Source organism: Leucoraja erinacea, chromosome 11 (assembly GCF_028641065.1).
Source record: "Leucoraja erinacea ecotype New England chromosome 11, Leri_hhj_1, whole genome shotgun sequence".
NCBI lineage: Eukaryota > Metazoa > Chordata > Chondrichthyes > Rajiformes > Rajidae > Leucoraja > Leucoraja erinaceus.
In genome coordinates, this window is record NC_073387.1 from 22,663,368 (window position 1) to 22,682,284 (window position 18,917).

Consider the following 18,917-nt stretch of genomic DNA (forward strand, 5'->3'; position numbering starts at 1 on the left):
CAATTTTAATTAAAATGTAACAAGCATATTTCAACATAGATTGGGATGAGGGGGAAATTCCTAATTCTGTTCTTGAACAATCCCTTTTTAATTAATTTGGTTACCCATTGACTTTCCAGGACGTTATGCACTCTGGTTAAGAATTTTAACAACAAAGATGAAATCCCAGAAATAAAAAGAGAAAAATGTCAGAAACACTCAACAGGTCAGGCAGCATCTCTGTGATAGATAAGAAATGTTGGAGCAACTCAGCGGGTCAGGCAGCATCTCTGGAGAATATAGATAGGTGACGGTTCAAGTCAGGATTCCTCTTCAGACTCAGTCCAAAGAAGGGCTCCGACCTCAAACATCACCTATCCGTTTTCTCCAGAAATGTTGCCTGACCCGCTGAGTTACTCCAGCATTTTCTGTCTATCTTTTGTATAAACCTATTTCCCAGTTCTTAGAAAGCGACATGGACCCAAAACATCAATATCAAAATCAAACTCTTCTCCAAACCACTGAGGGCCTTAAAACATCCACTTATGTTAGCTTAACCGTTTCTCTTTACACAGATGCTGCCTGACCTACTGAGTGTTTCCAGCATTTGTATGCATTTCATTATTTTATTTATTTTAGCAGTTCTTTATCAGTAGAGGTGGGGGTGGAGGAAAATATAGGGAAATTTGAGTTTATAAGGGGTGTAGAAGAGAATAGGTTACAGAGAAATTAGATATGAGATATAGAAGAATTGGGCTATTCGGACCATCGAGTCTGCTCCACCAGTCGAACATGGACAATTTATTTTTCCCCGTCAACTCCATTCTCCTGCCTTCTGCCCGTAACCTTTAATGCCCTTGCTAATCAAGAACCTATGAATCTCAGCTATGGCCTCTTCACATCCGTCTGTGGCAACGAATTCCACGGATTCATCACCCTCTGGCTAAAGTCCTAAAGTCATGGAAACAAGCCCTTTGGCCCAACTCTTCCATGCCGACCAATGTGCCCCAAGTAAGCGACTCTCATTTGCCTGCATTTGTCCCATATCCCTCTAACCTTTTCATTCTCCTGCCTTCTCCCTGTAACCTTAGACACTTTAATGAGTGGAAGAATTGCATTGCACTGAGAGCCAGCGTAGGTTTGATGGGCTGGTTTATCACCTCTTTTGCAAGGAGATGTGAAATACCACGTAGGTATCAATGCCTCTCCTGTGAAACTCATTTCCATCGACACAATGAGTTGCAATCAGATCAATGGTGCTTTATTTGTCGCACGTGCAACTGCACAGTGAAATTCTTTTTGCATATTTACAACTGCGAGCACCGCCATGTTTTGGTCACTTCCAAAGTAAAATATGCAATCGCCCGTGTGCTCGGTCCACTAGAGTAGCTCCCGATCCAGGTAATCCCCAGGTTCCTGCAGGGCCTTTCTCCGTTGGCTTCTTACATGGTTTCAGAGCTTACCTGAACAATAGACAATAGATCCAGGAGTCGGCCATTTGGCCCTTCGAGCCAGCACCGCCTTTCAATGTGATCATGGCTGAGCATCCCCAATCAGAACCCTGTTCCTGCCTTCTCCCCATATCCCCGGACTCTGCTATTTTTAAGAGCCCTATCTAGCTCTCTCTTGAAAGCATCCAGAGAACCTGCCTCCACCGCCCACTGAGGCAGAGAATTCCACAGACTCACCACTCTCTGTGAGAAAAAGTGTTTCCTCGTCTCCGTTCTAAATGGCTTACTCCTTATTCTTAAACTGTGGCCCCTGGTTCTGGACTCCCCCAACATCGGGAACATGCTTCCTGCCTCTAGCGTGTCCAAGCCCTTAACAATCGTATATGTTTCAATTAGATATCCTCTCATTCTTCTCAACTCCAGAGTGTACAAGCCCAGCTGCTCCATTCTCTCAGCATATGACAGTCCCACCATCCCGGGAATTAACCTTGTAAACCTACGCTGCACTCCCTCAATAGCAAGAATGTCCTTCCTCGAATTAGGGGACCAAAACTGCTCACAATACTCCAGGTGTGGTCTCACTAGGGCTTTGTACAACTGCAGAAGGGTCTCTTTGCTCCTATATTCGATTCATCTTGTTATAAACAGGGTTGGGGAGAGAGGCAGTACACAAATAAACTGGGGGTGGAAGCCCACTCAGTAGTAAGTTACAAAGAAAAAGTCAGAAAGAAAACAAATTACACAGTAATGCAAAAAGATAGTGTGTTCAAAGCGGTAGCATAGGCGGCATGGTCCAAATGTGTGCATCTGAATAATTCTCAGAAACAATCAGTATTCCCATTCTATCTTTTACGCAATACTCACTGGTTCGCTGATCGAGCATCCTCAATCTCGTGCGAGTCTGGGGCGAGAGGGTTTGAAAACGGCTCATCTGCAACAAGAGGAAAATAGATATCAGGCGAAGATGTTTTTTCAAATGGAAAAGAAAGCCTTTCAGATTCTTACAGAGAAAGAAATATAAAACCACATTTTGACGAGACACAGTAGGATGTTAATTAATTTCCCAGATCAACAGTCGAAGCTTCTTCCAATAACGTAACTACTTCACCATCACGAGCAAACCTTTCCCACATTATCAAGCATCTGGTATGAAATCTAATGTTTACCACTATAGGGCTCAATGGCAGCAAAGTGGCGCAATGGTAGAGTTGCTGCCTCACAGAATTACATGATCTCCCTGTGATCCCGTGGGTTTTCTCTGGGTGCTCCGGTTTCCTCCGAGTATAAGATTCAGCAAGTCAGACAGCATCTCTGAATAAGTGACATTTCCAGTCCAGACCCTTCATCAGACCGATTGTACTGGGGAAAGAAAGCTGGAAGAAACAAGACGCAGCACCAAGCCTGGCCGGTAATAGGTTGATGTCGGCAAGGTAGTTTTTGACAGGCTGTTGTTGGACAAAGGTCAGAGATGAAAAGACAGGAGTGAGACAAAAGGATTGAAGAGTTGCAAATTGTGAAGCTGGAGGAAGGAATGTAGGTGAAAGGGGAGGGGGAAGGGAGAAAGGGGAGGGGGAAGGGAGAAAGGGGAGGGGGGGAGAAGGGAGAAAGTGGTGTGAGTCCAGGTAGGGCACAGGAGAAGCAGGAGGGGGTTTGGGGGAAGAGAGAGTTTTGTAGTTACCTACAATTGGAGAATTCAATGTTCACACCATTTGGTTGTAAGCTACCCAAGAAGAATATGAGGTGCTGTTCCTCTAGTTTGTATGTGGCCTCACTCTGGCAATGGAGGCGGCTCAGGACAGAAAGGTCAGTATGGAAATGGGAAGTTGTTAAAATGGTTAGCAACCAGGAGATGATGACGTGGCGTGATTTCATGGACAAGCGGTAAGTATGACGAACAAGGTAAATGTGGATGTTGGTTAATTTTTTAAAAAGGACAAAGCGCTGGAGCATCTCAATTGGTCAGGCAGCATCTCTGGAGAACATCGATAGATGATGTTACGTGTCGGGACCCTTCTTCAGCCGACATATTACCCCCATCCCTCACCTATCACTTGACGAATTTTGTCCCACCCCCACATGTCCGTCCTAGCTTTCTCCCCCCCGCCACTCCACGAGAAGCCGAAATGTAGCCCGCCCATTACCTCAGCCAGATACTGCCTGACCCGCTGAGTTCCTCCATAACTATGTGTTTTGCTCAAAATTCCAGCACCTCTTTGTCACACCTCCAACAGACTTTGTCCAGCCCCCACCTCTTTCCCAGCTTTCCAACCTTCCCCCCCCCCCCCGCTGCAATCAAACTGAAGCATCCCAACCCAAAACATTACTTGTCCACAGTCCTCCAGGAGATGCTGCTTGACCCACTGAATTACTCCAGAACTTTGTGTCCCATTGCACCTCTGATTTATACGATCACATTTGTACCTCAGTACAATGACAACAATAAGCTTTTGCCTAAATATTATCCATGTGTTGACACAAAGTGCTGGAGTACGTCAACGGATCAGGCAGCATCTTTGGAGGAAAAGGATGTGATGTTTTGGGTCGGGACCCTTCTTCAGACTGACTGTAGTGGTGGGAGATAGCTGGAAAAGAGAAGTGGGGGCTCTGATTCTTCAGACTTTATCTCCAGTGATGCTTTATCTACATCCTTTATCTCCAGAGATGCTGCCTCATCCGCTGAGCTACTAAGTACTTTGTGTCTATCTTATTATCCACGTGTACTGTGTTTACAACTCTGATACGCTGCAGGAAAGGATTTAATTGTTCAATTGGAAAAGAGTTCAGAGGAAGTTGCCAGAACGCAAGGGCCTGGGCTATCATAGAAACATAGAAAATAGGTGCAGGAGTAGGCCATTCGGCCCTTCGAGCCTGCACCGCCATTCGATATGATCATGGCTGATCATCTGGTACCTGCCTTCTCTCCATAACCCCTGATCCCATTAGCCACAAGGGCCACATCTAACTCCCCTTAAATATAGCCAATGAACTGGCCTCAACTACATTCTGTGGCAGAGAATTCCAGAGATTCACCACTCTCTGTGTGAAAAATGTTTTTCTCATCTCGGTCCTAAAAGATTTCCCCTTTATCCTTAACCTGTGACCCCTTGTTCTGCACTTCCCCAACATCGGGAACAATCTTCCCGCATCTAGCCTGTCCAACCCCTTAAGAATTTTGTACGTTTCTATAAGATCCCCACTCAATCTTCTAAATTCTAGCGAGTACAAGCCGAATATGAAAGTCATGACATCCCAGGAATCAGTCTGGTGAACCTTCTCTGTACTCCCTCTATGGCAAGAATGTCCTTCCTCAGATCAGAAGACCAAAACTGTACGCAATACTCCAGGTGTGGTCTCACCAAGACCCTGTACAACTGCAGTAGAACGTCCCTGCTCCTATACTCAAATCCTTTTGCTATGAATGCTAATACCATTCGCTTTCTTCACTGCCTGCTGCATCTGCACGCCTATTTACAATGACTGGTGTACCATGACACCCAGGTCTCGTTGCATCTCCCCTTTTCCTAATCAGCCACCATTCAGATAACAGTCTACTTTCCAATTTTTGCCACCAAAGTGGATAACCTCACATTTATCCACATTATACTACATCTGCCATGCATTTGCGCACTCACCCAGCCTATCGGGAGATGCTGGCTAGGCTAGGACTTTAGGAACGCAGGAGGACGAGGGGTGATCTTATTGAGGTGTCCAAAGTCATCTGGGGAATAGATAGGGTAGACACAGAGACTCCTGCCCAGTGGGGGAATGTAGAACCAGAGGACATGGGCTCAGGGTGAGAGGAGAAAGATATAATAGGAACCCGAGGGTGGTGGGTGTGCGAAACGAGATGCCAGAGGACGTAGATGAGGCAGTTTAAGAAACATTTAAGGTACACAAAATTGCTGGAGAAACTCAGCGGGTGCAGCAGCATCTATGGAGCGAAGGAAATAGGCGACGTTTCGGGCCGAAACCCTTCTTCAGACTGATGGGGGGTGGGGGGGAGAAGGAAGGAAAAAGGGAGGAGGAGGAGCCCGAGGGCGGGGGGATGGGAGGAGACAGCTCGAGGGTTAAGGAAGGGGAGGAGACAGCAAGGGCTAGAAAAATTGGGAGAATTCAACGTTAATGCCATCAGGATGCAAACTGCCCAGGCGGAATATGAGGTGCTGTTCCTCCAATTTCCGGTGTTGCTCACTCTGGCAATGGAGGAGACCTAGGACAGAGAGGTCGGATTGGGAATGGGAGGGGGAGTTGAAGTGCTGAGCCACCGGGAGGTCAGGTTGGTTATTGCGGACTGAGCAGAGGTGTTCAGCGAAACGATCGCCCAACCTGCGCTTAGTCTCCCCGATGTAGATCAGCTGACATCTAGAGTAGCGAATGCAGTATATGAGGTTGGAGGAGATACAGGTGAACCTTTGTCGCACCTGGAACGACTGCTTGGGTCCTTGAATGGAGTCGAGGGGGGAGGTGAAGGGACAGGTGTTGCATTTCTTGCGGTTGCAACGGAAAGTGCCCGGGGAGGAGGTGGTACGGGAGGGAAGGGAAGAATTGACAAGGGAGTTGCGGAGAGAGCGGTCTTTGCGGAAGGCAGACATGGGAAGATGTGGTGAGTGGTGGGGTCACGTTGGAGGTGGCGGTAATGGCGGAAGATTATGTGTTGTATTTGCCGGCTGGTGGGGTGAAAGGTGTGGACCAGGGGGACTCTGCCCTTGTTGCGAGAGCAGAGATGGGGAGAAGGAGCAGTGTTGCGTGGTATGGATGAGCCCCTGGTGCGAGCCTCATCTATGGTGGCGGAGGGGAATCCCCGTTCCCTGAAGAACGAGGACATTTCCGATGCCCTGGTATGGAATGTCTCATCCTGGGAACATATGCAGCGTAGGCGGAGGAATTGGGAGTAGGGGATGGAGTCTTTACAGGGGGCAGGGTGGGAAGACGTGTAGTCCAGATAGCCATGTGAGTCAGTTGGTTTGTAGTGTATGTTGGTCAGAAGTCTGTCCCCTGCGATGGAGATGGTGAGGTCAAGGAATGGTAGGGAAGTGTCGGAATGGTCCAGGTGTATTGGAGCCGGATGGAAGTTGGTGGTGAAGTGGATGAAGTCAGTCAGTTGTGTGTAGGTGCAGGAGGTGGGACTAATGTAGATGGGGCATTTAGGAAACATTTAGGCATTTAAGAAACATTTAGACCTGTACATGGACAAAGGCAGGCAGGTGGGACTAATGTAGATGGGGCATGTTGGTCGGCATGGCCAACTTGGGCCCCAGGTGTCGGACCCCCCGGGCTTGGGTGCTTCCCTCTGCGGGGCCGGGAGAAGCAGCGGCGAGAGGTCGGACCGCCTCCCATCAACTCCCAGCCCCAGGCCTCTGGCCTCTGGCCTGCTCAACGCTCCCGCTCCCCAGCGCGGCGCCGACCACTCACTGTCTCTCTCCGGCATCTTGAACGGCCCCTCGGGGTCTGCGGCACCGAGTAACGGCGCCGGCACTCGATCAACTCGGGAACAGGCAAACAAACAAACGACAGGCCCGACCGGTCCTCCCAAACTCCCAGCCTATCCCACAAGCCCCACGTCCCGCCTCCACCTGCCTCCGATTGGTCAGTCTCCGCCAAAGCGCGCTCTCCGATTGGTTATTACGCCCTCCTCGTCCAAGCTCCCGCCCTCGTCCCGCTCAGAACGCCACAGCGATTGGTCCGTTACTACGCCCGTCAATGCGCCCCACGGTGAGTGGCTGGCCGCGCCGTCAATCAACGGGTGGAGGCGTCACCCGAACGGGCGCAAGATGGCGGCGGCGGCGGCGGCTGCTGTGGTGAGGGGCATCGGGTCAAAGCTGAGCCACAACCTGCGGGAGCTGCGCATTCACCTGTGCCAGAGCTCGGCGGGCAGCCAGGGAGTCCGGTGAGGCCAGTGGACAAAGTCAAGGTCAAGGTCAAGGGGGAGAGTGAGCTGCTGATGGGCCGAAGGGGAGAGGGGTTTGTGTGAACTGGAGGTTATTGGGAGGAAGAGGTGGTCGGCAGGTTAATGATTGATAGGGGAGAAGTGATGGGGCAGATCGGTGAGGTTGAAGTGGGGCATTGGGGAGGCTGGAGTGAGAGGGGTAACGGGGTGCAGTGATGATAGATGGGAGCATTGGTGGCTGATGGGGGAATGGCGTGGTGGATGGGAGAGACAGCTGAGGTTGAGGTGGGGCAGAAGTGATGGGGAGTTACTGGTGAGATGGGAAGGGGAAAGATGGTTTGGAATAATGTGTACAGTTCTGGTCACCCTGCTGTAGGAAGGACAGTATTAAACTGGAAAGGGGGCACAATTGATTCACGACGATGTTACTGGCTCAGGAGGATTTGAACCACTAGCAGAGGCTGGGTCATTTTCCACTGGCGTGTAGCAGGCTGAGGGGTGAGTCTTTTCCCCAGGGGTTAGGGAAGCCAAAAGCTGGAGGATATAAGTTTTAGATGAGAGGGCAAATATTTAAAGGGCAACTTTAAATATAGAGGTTTGTGGGTATTTTAAATGAGCTGTCAGAGTAATTAGTAGAAGCTGGTAGAATAACAGCATTTAAAGACCGTCTGAAGTTTTTAGCCTGGAGATGCAGCACGGAAACAGGCCCTTCAGCCCACTGAGTCTGTGCCGACCAGCGATCACCCCATACACTGTTTCTATCCCACACACCATGGACAAATTACAGAAGCCAATTATCCTGCAGACCCACACTTCTTTGGAATGTGGGGGGGAGGGGGGAAACCGTAGCATCCGGAGAAAACCATACATAACAAGAACATGCAAACTTTGTGCAGTGAACTTCTACAAACAGCACCTGTAATCAGGAAGGAATCTGCTCTCTGAATAGGAAAGGTTTAAAGGATATGGGCCAGGTGCAATCAAGTGGAACTGATTTAGTTCAGCATCTTGGTCAGCATTGACAAGTAGTCTGGAAGGCCTCTGTTGTATAGCTCTATGGCTCTTAAGTTGTGTTGGGAGAGGTGATTGGGCTGGGGCTGCTGAGGTGGGAAGGGTTTCCATAGAGTTCCTAGGAGTAAATATCACCAGCAACTTGTCTTTGACATATGGAAGCAATGACAAAGAAAGCACACCAATGTCTCTACTTCCTTAGAAGGCTTAGGAAGTTTGCCATGTTCCCATTAACTCTCACCAACTTCTACAGATGCGCCATAGAAAGCATTTTATCGGGATGCATCACAGCATGGTTTGGGAACAGTTCCATCCAAGACCGCAAGAAATTGCAGTTGTGGACACAGCCCAGATCATCACACGAACCAACCTCCCTTCCATCTACACTTCAGGCTGTTTTGGCAAAGCCAGCAGCATAATCAAAGACCGGTCTCATCCTGGTCCCCTCCCATTTTGTCCCCTCCCATCAGATAAGAGGTATGGACGTGTGAAAATGCACATTACCAACGACCTCATTGAAGACCCTTGGCTATCTTTAATCGAATATTATCTTGCACTAAACGTTATTCCCTTTATCCTATATCTGTACACTGTGGACAGCTCAATTGTAATCATGAATAGGCTTTCCACTGACTGGTTAGCACGCAACAGATTTTCACTGCACGTTGGTGCATGTGACAATAAATTAAATTAGACGAAGGGTGCAAGGCACCATGGATGGGGGGGAACGGGGATGAGAATATAGACAAAAATGCTGGAGAAACTCAGCGGGTCAGGCAGCATCTATGGTTTCATGGCAGGATGGGGTGTCCATACATATTCAATGATGTTTTGGAAAATAAAATGAAACGTCTTTTCATTGAAACATTCAGAATTAGAGGCTTGAAAATCAGGGTAATTTCTGATGAGCATCCTGAGTCAAGGATTTATTCTTCATGGAACCTAGAACAGTGCAGTGCAAGAACAGGCCCTTTGGTTCACAATGTCCATGCCGAACGTGATGCCAAGATAAACCCGACTCATCTCCCTGCATATGATTCATTCCCAGGATATCAACCTACCTATCTGAAAGCCTCTTAAATACAGGTCCACCACCGATTTTCTGGTGACTGGTGGTCCTTCTTCAGACTGAGTCAGGAGAGAGGGAGGGAGAGGGAAACTAGAGGTATGAAAAGGTGCAGAACAGATCAGAACTGACCCGGGAAAGGTGGGAGCCCACAATAGTTCATTGTTGGCTGTGAAGGAGGTGATAACAAACAGTAAAAACAGCAGGACGACTAGGGTGGGGGATGGGCTGAGAGAGAGGGAATGCAAGGGTCACTTTAAATTAGAGATCAATTATTATACCGCTGGATTGTAAATTGCCCAAGCGAAATATGAGGTGCTGTTCTACAAATTTGCGAATAGCCTCACTCTGACAAAGGAGGAGGCTCAGGACAGAAATGTCCGTGTGTGAATGGGAGGGCGAAGTTAAAATGTTTGGCAACCGAGACATCACGTAGGCCAAGGCGGACTGAGTGTAGGTGTTGAGCGAAAGGGTTGTCAATGGAGGAACTAGGTCAAAGGGCCTGTTTCTTTGCTATCTCTAAAGAATAGAGTGTTAAATCACAAAGTTTTGGAGGGAGTTCGGTTTGTTTTTTGGTATCTATAAGTCCGTTCATATTTAATTTGATTGAGTTGGCAATGGGGAATCAACGGACCATCTGCTCAAAAATAGATACCAGGGGAAACAGAATTAAGGTGATTGATGATGAAAATACAGTGCCCTCGATAATGTTTGGGACAAAGACCCATCATTCATTAATTTGCCTCTGTGTTCCACAATTTGAGATTTGTAATAGAAAAAATCACATGTGGTTAAAGTGTCAGATTTTAATAAAGGCCATTTTTATACATTTTGGTTTCACCATGTAGAAATTACTGCAGTGTTTATACATAGTCCATGCCCCCCCCCCACACCCCCACCCAATTTCAGGGCATCATAATGTTTGGGACACAGAAGTGCCATGTAAATGAAAGTAGTCATGTTTAGGTTTTTCTTGCATACCCTTTGCATGCAATGACTGCTTGAAGTCTGCGATTCATGGACATCACCAGTTGCTGGCTGTGTTCTCTGGTGATGGTCTGCCAGGCCTGTGTTGCAGCCATCTTTAGCTTATGCTTGTTTTGGGGGCTAGTCCCCTTCAGTTTTCTCTTCAACATATAAAAGGCATGCTCAATTGGGTTCAGATCAGGTGATTGACTTGGCCACTCAAGAATTTACCATTTTTTAGCTTTGAAAAATTCCTTTGTTGCTTTAGCAGTATGTTTGGGATCATTGTCTTCCTGTAGAATAATCTGCCGGTCAATGAGTTTTGAGGCATTTGTCTGAACTTGAGCAGAAGGATGTGTCTATACACTTTATAATTCAATATGCCACTACCATCAGCAGTAGTATCATCAATGAAGATAAGTGAGTCAGTACCTTCAGCAGCCATACATGCCCAGGCCATAACACCCCCACCACCTTGTTTCACAGATGAGGTGATATGCTTTCGATCTTGGGCAGTTCCTTCTCTCCTCCGTACTTTGCTCTTGCCATTGCTCTGATATAAGTTAATCTTCGTCTCATCTGTCCGCTAGACCTTTTTCCAGAACCGTGATTGCTCTTTTATGTCCTTCTTGGTAAACTGTAACCTGGCCATCCTATTTTTGCAGCTAACCAGTGGTTTGCATCTTGCAGTGTAGCCTCTGTATTTCTGTTCATGAAGGCTTCTGCGGACAGTGGTCATTGACAAATTCACACCTGACTCCTGAAGAGTGATTCTGATCTGTCGGATAGGTGTTTGGGGATTTTTCTTTATTGTAGAGAGAATTCTTCTGTCATCAACTGTGGAGGTCTTCCTTGGCCTTTGCAATTAGTAAGCTCACCAGTGCTCCCTTTCTTCTTAATGATGTTCCAAACAGTTGATTTTGGCTGATGTCTCTATAACAGTTTTATTCTTGTTTCTCAGTCTCACAATGGTTTATTTGACTTTCATTGTCACAACTTTGGTCCTCATATTGATAAACAGCAATAAAAGTTTCCAATGGTGATGGAAAGACTGGAGGAAATACTGGGTGCTGAGAGCTCTCTTATACCTGCATTTAGGAGGCACCTAAGCACATCTGAGCAATTACAAATACCTGTGAAGCCATGTGTCCCAAACATTATAGTGCCTGAAATGACGGTGGGGTGGGGCTATGTAGAAACACTGCTGTAATTTCTACATGGTGAAACCAAAATGTATAAAAAATACCCTTTCATAAAATCTGACAATGTGCACTTTAACCACGTGATTTTTTCTATTACAAATCTCAAATTGTGGAGTACAGAGGCAAATAAATAAATGATGGGTCTTTGTCCCAAACATTATGGGGGCCGCTATATCTATGTGGCAACTAGTTATCTGGAACGTAGTGCCTGAAAGTCTGGTGGAAACAGATTTGATACTGGGCTGGAGCCAACTGAATTTCAGCAGATCGTGTAGAGGAATGTAGATTTCGTTTTTTAGTTTTAAAGATACAGTGTGGAAGCAGGACCTGCGGTCGACAGAGTCAACGAAAAATAGACAATAAGTGCAGGAGTAGGCCATTCGGTCCTTCAAACCAGCACCGCCATTCAATGTGATCATGGCTGATCATCCACAATCAGTACCCCGTTCCCGCCTTCTCCCCATATCCCCTGACTCCGCTATATTTAAGAGCCCTATCTAGCTCTCTCTTGAAAGTCCGAGCCGACCTGTGATCACCCTGTAAACTAGCACTATCCTACACACTGGGGACAATTTACATTTATACCAAGCCAATTAGCCTACAAACCTGTATGTCTTTGGGGAGGGGGGGGGGGGAATGGAGCACTCAGAAAACCCACGCGTTCACGGGGAGAACATATAAACACTGTACCTAGACCACCTATAGTCAGGATGGAACCCGGTTCTCTGGCACTGTAAGGCAGCAGCTCTACCGCTGCGCCTCGGTGCTGCCATGGCAAATGTTGGCTAACTGGAGCAGGCTGAGTGAGCATGGCAGATGTCCACTGCTGCACTATGCAACCCAAAAGTCCGAAGGCAACTAGTGGTGTGTTGCTGCCAGATGTGTCAAAGTCAAAGTCTTCTCTGGCGATCCCCGGCAAGGGATGGTAAGTCCACGCCACGCCCGCGGCTAGAAGCTCCACAAACCACAGCCCCATGATGTCAAAGTCACAGTCCAGCAATCGGAGCACTCCTCTCTGGCGACCCTCGGCAAGGGTTCGCCCACTCCGCAATGGAAAAGTCCACGCTGCGCCCGCTGCTGAAGCTCATGGGCCCGACTCTGTGCCACTCCAATCCATGCTGTTAGGCCGCGAGGGAGGCGAAATGGATTGGACACACACAAGACACTAAAACAAACATTTGGACACACCAAAAAAAAATGGTCGAAATAACAGACATGCTGCTGGCAGGGCAGCCGACTCGCAGCGACCCACTCTGATCCACTGCTCCACTCAGTGCCTGTGCTAAAGAAGGCATCTGGAGTACTTGTTTCCCCGAAACATTACGCATTCCTTCCCTTCAGAGATGCTGCTTGTCCCACTGATTTACTCCAGCATTTTGTGTCTATATTCGGTGCAACCAGCATCTGCACTTCCTTCCAACATAGGTGAAGGGGCCGGGTTGATTGGCTGATGGGTGGACAAAGGCCAGAGATGACAAGGAGACATAAGGGTGTCAAACAAGGAAAGAACAGTTAAGGAAAACACGTCATACTTTTATTACCACCCAGTCTACTTCTGCTTCCCCTTTCAGGAAACTAACTCGGTACTCTTGTTCTCAGTCTCTCATGATCCTGCTACTCACTGGGTATGCCCTGCTCTGGTTCAACTCCTCCCCCTTCTGTCGTGGGGTAGACTGATTCCCCACCTCAATCCCCAATACTTTGCCCGTGTCACTTTAAATTCATGTTTCATGTGTTTTGTGTTTTAGGACAGATGGCAGATCAATTTCCCTCCTGGGATAAATAAAGTTGTATCGCATCGTAACTTCCCAAAATGCATCTGCATAAGCTAAATTCCATCTGCCGTTCCTTTGCCCACTTTATGGTCTGATCTGTATCCTATTGCGACCTGAGATGACCGTCCCTGTTTTAGTGTCATTTGCAGACTTGGTAATCATCCCACCTACATCCTCATCCAAATCAGTGATGTGTACAACAAGACCCAGCGCTGATTGCAGTCGCCAACAACTGGTCAGAGGCCTTCTGCTCCTCTCGTCTCTTTCCAAAACCTCCATGTCCTTCCTGTAATGGGGAGACCAGAATTACACACAACACTCTGCATGCAGCCTGATCAAGGTCGTGTGAAGGTGCGTCATGACTTCCCCATGCTTCTTGTTTTGCCTCATTCAGGGACTTCATCGAGCAGCACTATGTGACGATGAAGAAAGCCAATCCCGAATTTCCAATCCTAATCCGCGAATGTGCCGGTGTGCAGCCGAAAGCGTGGGCTCGATATGGTAAGGAAGCAAGTCCAACAGGGGGTGAATGGGGTATGCGTAAATATTTGCTTCGTGACCAACGTGGAATCAGTGGGCCAAACGGCCTGTTTCCATGCTGTTTTATACTGATTTGATCAACAAGAAATTAGGCTGTTACGTCCTCTCTGCTTCATAAGTCAAGCGTATTATCATATCTTTGAAATTGAACAATTAAATTTTTATTTGCAACAGTAAAACAGACATGTAAACATATTCTGTAAAACCCATAATAAACTACAGAAAAAGTTCAGTGTATATACATATACATATGTGTGCGTGTGTGTATAAAAAAACACAAATAGACAATAACAGGTTAAGTCAAAAATAACATTTTAAAGCAGAATGAGGATATTCAGTCCTTCAAGTCTGTCCCACCTTTCAAACTTTGCTCCACTGATCTGTCTTTCCCTCTCAAATTCTTTCTCCTGCTTTCTCCCCGTAACCTTTGACACCCTTACTATTCAAGAACCTGTCAATTTCCACTTTAAGAGTACGCAAATACTTGGCTTCACAGCTGTCTGTGGCAATAAATTCCACCAATTAATTACGTTCTGGAAAATTCCCCCTCATCTCCATTCTAAAGGTTAATTATTTTATACTGAGGTTATGCCCTCTGGTCCTAGACTCTACCACTTGTGCAAATATCTTCTCCATTTCCACTCCATCGAGGCCATTCTGGCTTGTGAAGGGTGTTATCATAAGAACAGCCCATCTACATTCTCATCCCTATCATTACAACCTATTCCCACCTTGATCAGCCTCTGTAATTTTATTGCTCCATTGGGTCTTTTTGTATCAATAATTTTAATCATTCCACCAATGTTACATAGCAAATAAAACTCTGAAATGACCTCCCCAATCCATTCTTCTGATAAATACTCCTTAAAATCTACCTCATTGTTTTTCGAGTCATACAGCATGTAAACAGGCCCAACATGCCCCTTCAACACCAGTCCTATCTGCCTGTGCTTGGTCCATATCCCTCTGAACCTTTCATATCCATGTATCTATCTAAATGCATCTTAAACATTGTGTTAAACTACCTTCTCCGGCAGCTTGATCCTTATACCCACCACTCTTTGTGTAAAAAAAAATTACCCCTCAGGTTCCTATTAAATCTTTCCCCTCTCACCTTAAATCTATGTCCTCTGGTTCTCAATTCCCCTACTCTGAACAAAAGACTCTGTGCGTCTACCCGATCTATTCCTCTCATAACTTCTGGTCACCAGCTAACTATTGTAACTTTCCTACCCATTCCCATACTGACCTTTCAGTCCTGGGCCCCCTCCATTGCCACAGTGAGGCCACTCACAAACTGGAGGAACAGGACCTCATATTCCACTTGGGTAGCATATTGAATTCTCCAATTTAGGTCAGCAAACCCCCCCCCACCACCCCACACACACACACACACACACACTCCTCTCCCCCTTTCTCTTCCCTGTGCCCCACCTTGATGAGCACCCATTTCCTCCACTATCCCAACCCCCCCCCCCCCCCACCTTTCACATTCACTTCTACCTAGACGCCTTCCTATGGTTTTACATTTTGCACCTTCCGTGCTTTCCTTGGTAAAGCGGCATCTACAGTTCCTTGTTTCTATATTCTGTGTTTTTGCAACCACTTTATAAGGTGAGGAAATATTTAATAGGAACATGAGGGGTGATATTTTTTTTACACAGAGGGTGGTAAATATATGGAATAAGCTGCCAGATGAGGTCGTTGAGGCAGGTATTATCATAACGTTAAAAAAAAAACATTTAGACAGGACATAGGATAGGTTTAGAGGGTTATGGGCCAAAGGCAGGCAGGTGGGATTAGTGTAGATGGGGCATGTTGGTGAACCTGGGAAAGTTGGGTTGCAGCGTCTGTTCCCACCCTGTGTGTCTCTATGTCTATAAGTAAAATAATTTTTTCCAGAGATGCTGCCTGACCCGCTGAGTTACTCCAGCACTTTGTCTCTTTTTTTGTAAACCAGCATCTGTGGTTCCTTGTATCTGAATTGTCTTCACGTTGCATACATGAAGCAAATGGCAAAACAATCTGCAGAATGATTGCTATTTCTCCCAAGCATGTCCCATATTTAAATGTTGCCTGACTGAACAATCAGTCACAAGAGGCAACTTATTGGTCTGATTATGATGCATGTCTTCTTTATTTCCCTCTTGTTTCAGAGTTTGGAAGAGAGAGGAATGTAGTGTTGGATAATTTAAACTCTGAGCAGGTGGCAAAGGCATTGGAGTCTCTAATTACCAAGCCATGAACTACTGTCCAATCACTCCACGAAGAACAAACAGTCGCTCAGCGACATGCATTTCAATGCATTGCCAGTTTTCCCTCAGCTGAAATAAATCTAACTGTAAAATAAATCTAATTTAAAATGAATCTGTGATATGCGTGTGCTTCCATTTTCTGCGGTAATATTCCAAATGTCTTTGGCGGTAACGTTCTTAATGAGCGAGCAGGATAAAATATTAAACCTGTCCCCAATTGCCTGAACACCATCTTGGAATGACAATTTCCCATCCGTGCACAAGTTAAGGGCAATTTGTGTGCGAGTTTGCTTGGGGATTTTGTCAGTCTCGATTCGCTTAACTCCTTTAATGGTTTGCACAGATCTTCGTCCCAGCTGTGTGAAATGGATTGCAATTCAAGCTCCCAGATGCGAAAGTAGTTAAACTAAATAGCAAACATTCTTCAAAATGGTTCCAGTGGAAAGAAACTTCTTCCGTCCCTGACCCGATATTGCGTCTCTCCCTGCGACTATTTGCTGTTAAGTGCAGCATGGAACTATCAAAGAAAGTGTGTCCCTAATAACAACACTGAGGTAGGTCCACAGTTGTGTATGGAAACATGCAAAACAGTGGAAGGTTGTAGAGTCATAAAATCATACAGCATGGATACAGGCCCTTCAGCCCGACATGCCCACACTGACCAACATGTACCATCTACACTGGTCCCACCTGACTGCATTTGGCCCATATCCCTCCTAAACCTATCCTATCCATTTACCTGTCTAATTGTTTCTTAAATGTTGCAATAGTCCCTGCCTCAACCACCGCCATTGGCAGCTCGTTCCATACACCCACCACCCTTGTGTGAAAAAGATACCCCTCAGATTCCAGTTAAATCTATCCCCCTTTCACCTTAAACCTTTATCCTCTGGACATAGATTGTGTACCAAAACAAGTCAACCCGATCTGAAGAAGGGTCATGACCACAAACGTCACCTGTCTATGCCCTCCACAGATGCTGCCTGACCAGTTAAATTCATCCAGCACTCTTATTTATGCTCAAGATTTCAGCATCTCTCGTCTCTGGTGTCTCCAAAGCAGTGGACAATCCTAGAATGCAAGGCTCAGTCATCAATAGAACACAGGACAGTACAGCACAGGAACAGGCCCTTCGGCCCACAATGTGCCAAACATGATGCCAAGACCATCTCTTACCTATTATAACACTCCCAAGTGCAGCCTCACCTTCGAGCCTGCACCGCCATTCAATATGATCATGGCAGATCATCCAACTCAGTATCCCATCCCTGCCTTCTCTCCATACCCCCTGATCCCCTTAGCCACAAGGGCCACATTTAACTCCATCTTAAATATAGCCAATGAACTGGCCTCAACTACCTTCTGTGGCAGAGAATTCCAGAGATTCACCAGAGATGTTTTTCTCATCTCGGTCCTAAAAGACTTCCCCCTTATCCTTAAACTGTGACCCCTTGTTCTGGACTTCCCCAACATCGGGAACAATCTTCCTGCATCTAGCCTGTCCAACCCCTTAAGAATTTTGTAAGTTCCTTCAAGATCCCCACTCAATCTTCTAAATTCTAGCGAGTACAAGCCGAGTTTATCCAGTCTTTCTTCGTATGAAAGTCCTGACATCCCAGGAATCAGTCTGGTGAACCTTCTCTGTACTCCCTCTATGGCAAGAATGTCTTTCCTCAGATTAGGAGACCAAAACTACGCAATACTCCAGGTGTGGTCCCACCAAGACCCTGTACAACTGCAGTAGAACCTCCCTGCTCCTATACTCAAATCCTTTTGCTATGAATGCTAACATACCAATCGCTTTCTTCACTGCCTGCTGCACCTGTATGCCTACTTTCAATGACTGGTGTACCATGACACCCAGGTCTCGTTGCATCTCCCCTTTTCCTAATCGGCCACCATTCAGATAATACCTGTAGTCTACTTTCCTGTTTTTGCCACCAAAGTGGATAACCTCACATTTATCCACATTATACTGCATCTGCCATGCATTTGCCCACTCACCCAACCTATCCAAGTCACCTTGCAGCCTCCTAGTATCCTCCTCACAGCTAACACTGCCCCCAGCTTCGTGTCATCCGCAAACCTGGAGATGTTGCATTCAATTCCCTCGTCCAAATCATTAATATATATTGTAAATAGCTGGGGTCCCAGCACTGAGCCTTGCGGTACCCCACTAGTCTCTGGCTGCCATTCTGAAAAGGACCCGTTTACTCCTGCTCTTTGCTTCCTGTCTGCCAGCCAGTTCTCTATTCACATCAATACTGAACCCCCAAGACCGTGTGCTTTAAGTTTGCATACTAATCTCTTATGTGGGACCTTGTCTCCCCTACCACCCACTGCAGCACATTCCAGGCACCCACTGCCCTCTATGTTAAAACTTTGTGTGTAGGATAGAACCAGTGTACCGGGGATCGCTGGTTGGGGTGCTCAGTGGGCCGAAGGGCATGTTTCTGCAGTACTGTATTTCTAAATCAAACTAAAAACTTAACTAACAACATAATAGACAAGAAATATGCAATAAATTAATAACAATACCAGTGCAAAAACAAAATCTCATAGTCCTTAGTGCATAGAAATCTTCAGTCCATGGACATCTTCGGCCCTGCCCTCTCCCCTATGCACAGGGTGTCCAAAGAGGAGGAGGGTGGGTGAGAAATGCAGCCAGAAGGCAAGGAGCAGCCCCTTTAGATAATGGAACAGGGGTTGCAGCCTCACACACTCCATACAGATTCTTCCAGCCCGCAAAAGTGGCAGGAGGCTGGCGGGTCTGTGAACCGCAAAA

At 46.7% G+C, this 18,917-nt stretch overlaps 2 protein-coding genes across 2 annotated transcripts in view; one reads left to right on the forward strand and one right to left on the reverse strand.

Annotated features, from left to right (window-relative positions):
• ik (IK cytokine) overlaps positions 1–7,001 on the reverse strand; it is a 46,072-nt gene extending 39,071 nt beyond the window's left edge. Inside the window, exons 1-2 of the mRNA XM_055642801.1 lie at positions 6,843–7,001; positions 2,295–2,361 (exon numbers count right to left, since the gene is read on the reverse strand). Of these exons, the coding sequence (XP_055498776.1) occupies positions 2,295–2,361; positions 6,843–6,858 (83 nt within the window). The 5' untranslated portion in view covers positions 6,859–7,001. The remainder of the gene's footprint in view (positions 1–2,294; positions 2,362–6,842) is intronic.
• A 152-nt stretch (positions 7,002–7,153) lies between these two features.
• Positions 7,154–16,244, forward strand: ndufa2 (NADH:ubiquinone oxidoreductase subunit A2). Its single transcript, XM_055642802.1, has 3 exons — positions 7,154–7,317; positions 13,732–13,838; positions 16,034–16,244. Exons 1-3 carry the CDS (start codon positions 7,202–7,204, stop codon positions 16,120–16,122), a joined length of 312 nt encoding a protein of 103 aa, XP_055498777.1. The 5' UTR covers positions 7,154–7,201; the 3' UTR covers positions 16,123–16,244.
• Positions 16,245–18,917: the final 2,673 nt, after the last annotated feature.